The 6,000-nt window shown below is 37.8% G+C and overlaps 1 protein-coding gene across 8 annotated transcripts in view; it reads left to right on the top strand.

Annotated features, from left to right (window-relative positions):
- LOC111869718 (protein lingerer) overlaps positions 1-6,000 on the top strand; it is a 54,327-nt gene that overhangs the window by 8,658 nt on the left and 39,669 nt on the right. For all 8 annotated transcript variants that reach the window (XR_002843709.2, XM_023861444.2, XM_023861438.2 and 5 more), the window contains exons 5-6: positions 1,381-1,617; positions 4,340-4,602. Coding sequence is in view for 7 of the 8 variants with exons in the window: in XM_023861444.2 (XP_023717212.1) it covers positions 1,381-1,617; positions 4,340-4,602 (500 nt within the window). In the remaining variant the exon portion in view is untranslated. The remainder of the gene's footprint in view (positions 1-1,380; positions 1,618-4,339; positions 4,603-6,000) is intronic.

Here is a 6,000-nt window from a genome sequence, read left to right as displayed (position 1 = left end):
AAAGTCCCAGTAACCTATCCTGTCTGTTCTTCCTTTCTCTAGGAGAAAGTTTGCATCCTGGAATCTATGAGCAGCTTACCCCCTCCAGGTTTTAACCATTGAAGAATATACCTCATGTGATATCCACTTCAGCATGAAGTATCTTCTCCTTATCACAATTTCTTCTTCCCCTGAGCTTCCTTTGGCCTAGGTAGGACAGTGATGCCACAGGCCTGTTTTTTAGACCACTCATATTCTGTGAGTAAAAGATAAAATGCGACAACATTGCACTACACTACAATCCACTGAACCAAACTAAACTGAACTGCTCAGGACAATTTCATCTGCCAGGCAGCAACTGAGAGCCTTGGCTGAGGGCTGTATTCAACCCCTTATTGTGATTGGCTCTTGTGTTTCTCTGCGAAGGTCAAGCTTCAAAAGGAATGGAATGTAACAATTTAAAGAATAACTTTTATTATCATGGATACTCTTTTTGAAGTGAAAGCTCCTCCTTCACAAGTTTATGAATCTACCATATTGTTATTACCAACTGTAGGAAACTGAAAAGTAGAGTTTTGTGTAGTTATAACATCTTCTGTTTTTATTTGGAAGGTCCTGAGTTTAAATTGTAATCCAGAGGCCACTTACACTTTTTTTTTATTGGTCAAAATACTCAGTGAACCTATATCATACCTTGTGGCAACCATTTGGAAGAAAATTTGTGTGATTGTTTGAACTTGCCACCAGGGTGTGAATACCAAAAGAGTGTTGATAATAGAATGTAGTTCCTTCTAATGGTGAAGTGACAGTCTGTGTTGATGTTGATGATGATGCATCCTACTTTATATTAGTAGATGGGGTATTGTAATAGTCTTGCCATTCAATGTTATATTTTTGCTTCTCCATAGCATCCATACTGGCTATGGGGCCTACCCAGCCTCCCATCCAGTGGGTACCAGGGGCTCCTTCCCTGGGGGTGAAACGGCCAGGGTGTGAAGCTGACCACTCACCTCCGTGTACTTCTGAGGTCAGGAACGAAGGAACTATACCTCCACTTCCCCACATGTCTTCATGGTGTAGTGCTTAATGAAGCACAGGGACAGATTTCCACCCCACCCCCCATTCTGTGTAACCCAACCACTTGGTAAAGCTTCCTTAAATATACCCTGAACCAATCACATATGACGTCTGGGAAGCCCTGCCAGAGTGTGGTACACAAAGAAGGCTGGAACGATTGCCACTTGTACAGACAAAATTGTTTGTTTGTTTTTTCTGAAAAATAACATGTATTATCTGTGTGGCCCTTAAATGCAAAAGAAAGTAGTTATTGTAAATGGAGACATGTTGTATTGATGTCTGGATATATGCCGTTAAGTTTGTTCTGTAATTTGTCTGTTGTAGGGCGTGGTCGAGAAAACAAGGAAAATGAGAAGAACTTGGAAGAAGGTCGTGAAGGGTACAGACGAGGTGGTGGGAGGATGATGAATGGACCAGGAAGGTCAGGCAGGGGTGGACGAGGAGGTGGCAGGCTTGGTCCCCGAACTTTCCAAAACAGAGATAAGGGGGGGTTTCCGAGATCCATAGATACTTGGAACAATCCAGGTGCAGATGAGAACACTGGTGAATCCCTCAAAATGGGTAAGTTAATTCAATTCTGTACCAAGTCTTAACATCAGGTGAAGGTTGGCAGTGTTAGTGTATGTTAGTTTTTGTACATTACTGTTGTAGTATCTTCCTATATACATGAGGGACATTGGACTGTTTCATCCAATGAAATACTGTATTGAAGCATAATATTATGTATTGTATTAATAATACATGGTTACATCAACATCCAACAACAGTTCACAGATTCTGTATCTCAAATATAAGCAACTGTCCACAACAATACTATAGGCTACCAAGAATAACGGCCTCACCAGCCGCATGTGTACAATAAAAATATGTGAGCTATATGACCTCTAAAAGTAACCCACACTGCAGCAAACATGAAACTATAAGTGAGCAAAGCATATCTTTTCAATTTTAACCACTGATAAAGTTTTAAAATTTCTCACAAAACCATATACGTATCAGTTTTAAGAATTTAATTTAAAAATTTGCCAACAGAATGAATAAACAGTTAGGTAGAAAATTAATCTAATACCAATATGAGGATGGCCATTTAGGGCGAAACATGTCATTAAATAAGAATAATTATATAATATTGATTATATACCATTTTTTTTTTGACAGAATGCATACCCATGCTAATTTACAGTAAAAAAACTGTTTGACGTTTGTGAGTACAGGAGCTTATGTAAACATGAGAAAATCTTCAGCAGTACAGATAATACCAAAGATGTTTAGTGTTAAATTATTTTTTACTTTCATGTGTACATGTTAACCGCCTATAACTTAGGAAGTTTATTCAAAGCATAACAGTCCTGGTTCACTCTGTTATTATTATCTGTAAATGGGATAAAATCAATTTTGTTTAATTATCTAAATAAACATAAGGATTATAGGTAATGTTCGTTGGATATAACATGTGAGTTTCATTGTTGTAACTTTCATTCAAAATGATTTTCATTCTTATTTAGTTGAATGAGATGTAAAGATAAATGCATTGTGGTCATCACATAAAGTGTCCTCTACTGTTATCCAGTTGTAACCAAAACTGGGATATAGATACTACTCATTATATGTGAGTTTGGAAAATCTTATTTCATTTTTATGTTGTCATTTAATTTAGACCTGTTTCATTTTACTGTGATCAGCTAATTTAGACTGAGTTCAGTTGATAATACCTGTTTTAATGTGAACTGCTTGCTGGCCAATTGAGAGAGGCGGGCAGAAGGGAAAGTTGGTTATTATTTTGTGTATGTGTGTGCACGCATGTAGGTGGAAGAGGAATGCAAAGGGAGAAAGGAAAATTGTTTTTATTTATGTGATTTCACCCTCTGGAGCAATTTTTTGTACTATCACTATTGCATAAATTAAGGAATACCCATGTTTCAAGAGATTCTGTTGAAAGTACCAAGCATAAATTTCATGAAAATATGTTTAGTGGTTCTCGAGTTGTTACATGCAGATGGATAAACGAACATGATAAAGCTGATAACTGCATTTTCATGACTTGTTGCAAACACACCAAAAAGAATAAATATTGCCACACCTCTGTTATGTTTTAAAGCCCATTGCTGTATAGTAATGTACATAATTAGAAGTCACTCTTGAAGATTATGTGTGTCAACAATTTTCAGATATTACTAGTGCCAAATATAATGAAAATTTGTATGAATTTTATCAGTTTCCATTGCAGCAATGTTGCGCTGTCCTTAGTTGTATTTTCACAAGTGGATTGTGGTCACAGAATGCAGCAAAGAATAAATAACATTTTGGGGAAATGTTTCATTGAGAATTTGTGGAGATGTAGTAATTGAGACAGACCATAATGTAAAATGCTCATACAATTGCTGAGGGGTGGTGTAAACCAAGATCTTCATTGCAGCCTTGGAAGCCATTGACATTGGATTGAGTTTATGTTACATTTGAAGTGTTTATGATAAGGAGGATGTTGTTCTCTGTTTTCAGTATATTGAACATTAATGCACACAACTGAAGTATGAGGCTAACACAAATGACATTTTCATATCCTGCAGATATGCATACTTCTTTATGAAATTTGAACTTTATTAAATAAAAATTGTAGGAGTTACAGACCTTTCATTGGGGCAGGCAGTAATGTAGTTGGTTGAGGCACTGTTCTGCAAGCCTGAAAGTTGTGTTTTCAGTTCCTGATGAGGTTGTTCGATTTTTCAATCAACCTCATTCTTCTGGCCGCACTATAGCCCTGGGGTACCAGGAATCTTCCTGAGGGTAAAGGGTGACTGGGGCATATGGCTGACAACCTCACTGCTGTCTGTGAGCCAGTTGTCTAGAAAATGTGAGATCCTCGACATCTCACAACCCAGTGGACCTCCACGGCCTGTTATAGGGATAGCTTTGTATTTACCTTGTAGACCTTTTGTTACAAGCATGCATTTTTTTGTAAGTATGAAATCAAGTAGCTTATCCACATGTTATTTTAATTGTTTAATGGTGCTAATGTCACTTCTGTCTCATAAGTTTACATGGCCATCATGTTTGTATTATTGATGGTGGGAGATTGTGAACGTGGCAAAGAAGAAACGTAGCCTGCAGGTCATCTCATTGTATCTTTCAGTTTTGGTTTGGCGTTCTGTAGTTATCTAAGCCCAAAAGGGATCTGCAGGTGAATGAGTTTGGGAGAAACTTTTCTCATGCATTATTATATATACCAGGACATTTGTGCTTGAAAGCATTTTGTAATGTTATGTTTTATTCTGCTTGGATATAGAGAAGTGGGGTGATGACTTCCCATCACCAGAAGACTGGGATAATGAAGAGTACACTGGATCTCTGGCAGACAGTAAAGTGTTTACTCCCAGTGGTGGAGCACTGGAGTCAATAACAAACTCGGAATCATTGGTTGTTGAGTCTACTAACCCCGATCTCTCATCTTCACTGACAGTTCAGAACTTGTCAAGTAGTGTGGCATCAAGCTCAAGTCAGATGTCACAAAGTCTCGATCTCCACCAGCCTCCCAGTCAGCTGTCACAAGTGAGTTATACCGTTAATTTAAGCAGTAAATAATTTCATGTGATAATCCACAAGAATACACTGATATGTTGGGATTTTGGACTTCATCCATCGTCCTGGTTTTTAAGATAACAAATAAAAACACGACGTTTCGGAAACTGGATCTGTTTCCGTCCTCAGGTGAAGGAAAAACCTATTCAGTTGGGTCCCTTAGAAAGAGCTAGCCTCCATCACTGTCCAGTGATTGATGATTGACGATTGATGAAGTCCAAAATCCCAACATATCAGTGTATTATACACCATCGTCAGAATCCTATAGTAACTATCCACAAGAATGTTTTGTTTGTTAATCAAGTGAATAATAGTTTCACATTAAAGATTTACATTTTCTGGCTACCTACCTTATGAATATAATGTCTTTATTTTTTTAGTATGAAATTTAGGATAACAGAAATATCTATTCAGAATAGGAATTGAGTTCTTTTGGAGGATACTCATAATCATCTTAACAAAATAAAACCTTCATAATTCATAGATAGAAATATTGGATGTCATTAATTCATCAACCGTAACTGTTGTGTTGTTTAACATTTTCCTTAATTACAATATATATAAATGACTGAAGCATAGATTATGACACAGGGTAAAGAAATATATGCACTTTGGTTTGAAACAGGATCAAATTAGGTGGGAGTGCATACCCAGTTTCTACTTTCAAGACTCGAGAGCATTGACATGAAACCTATGGAAGAAATATTGTCACGTGTACGAGTGACTCAGAATGGGGTTTTGGAATGGATATTGATTTTATTGACCACTTACAGATCAAAAATAAAAGTAACTGTAACAATCTTAGCATTACACACTCCAGGTATCACTAACTACACCACACACACAGTTTTCGCTTCACAGCCTGACTTTCAACAGACTAGCTCCCAGGCTGGCAGCTGTTTCACACCAACCTCCTAGTCTTTTTTTTTTTTTTTTTCCACAGCCTGACTTTTAACTGAGCACTGAACTCGTTGCTACAGACCATTCCAATTATATAACATCTCAGTGTGGACCACACTGAAAACGCTGATCCTCTGTTGCTGTTTAGTCGTTGCTTATTAAGAATCTGCTGGCTGGCAATGGTCAGTCTGTTGTTTGTTTCTCACTCACTGCCTAGAAATGGATATTGTTTCAGAACTGTTCGCTAGCAATACAATTTCTCTGGCTCTACAGCTCTTGCTTTTAACAAATGTGCCACATTGCTCCCTCCTTAAGGCCACTTGCCCTGAGTAGCCTATTGGTCTCACCTTCCTCCCTGTGGCTTATTTCTCATGTTGAATACCCTGCAATTGCTCCTGCTGCTCTCTTCTTAAGGCTGTTTGTCCTGAACAATTCTCTCCTAAGGTGCCAGTGGCTCCAGGTTTATCA

Source organism: Cryptotermes secundus, unplaced genomic scaffold, assembly GCF_002891405.2.
Source record: "Cryptotermes secundus unplaced genomic scaffold, Csec_1.0 scaffold2210, whole genome shotgun sequence".
NCBI lineage: Eukaryota > Metazoa > Arthropoda > Insecta > Blattodea > Kalotermitidae > Cryptotermes > Cryptotermes secundus.
The sequence above is the reverse complement of the archived record's forward strand: the minus strand, read 5'-3'. Positions and strand labels throughout refer to the sequence as shown.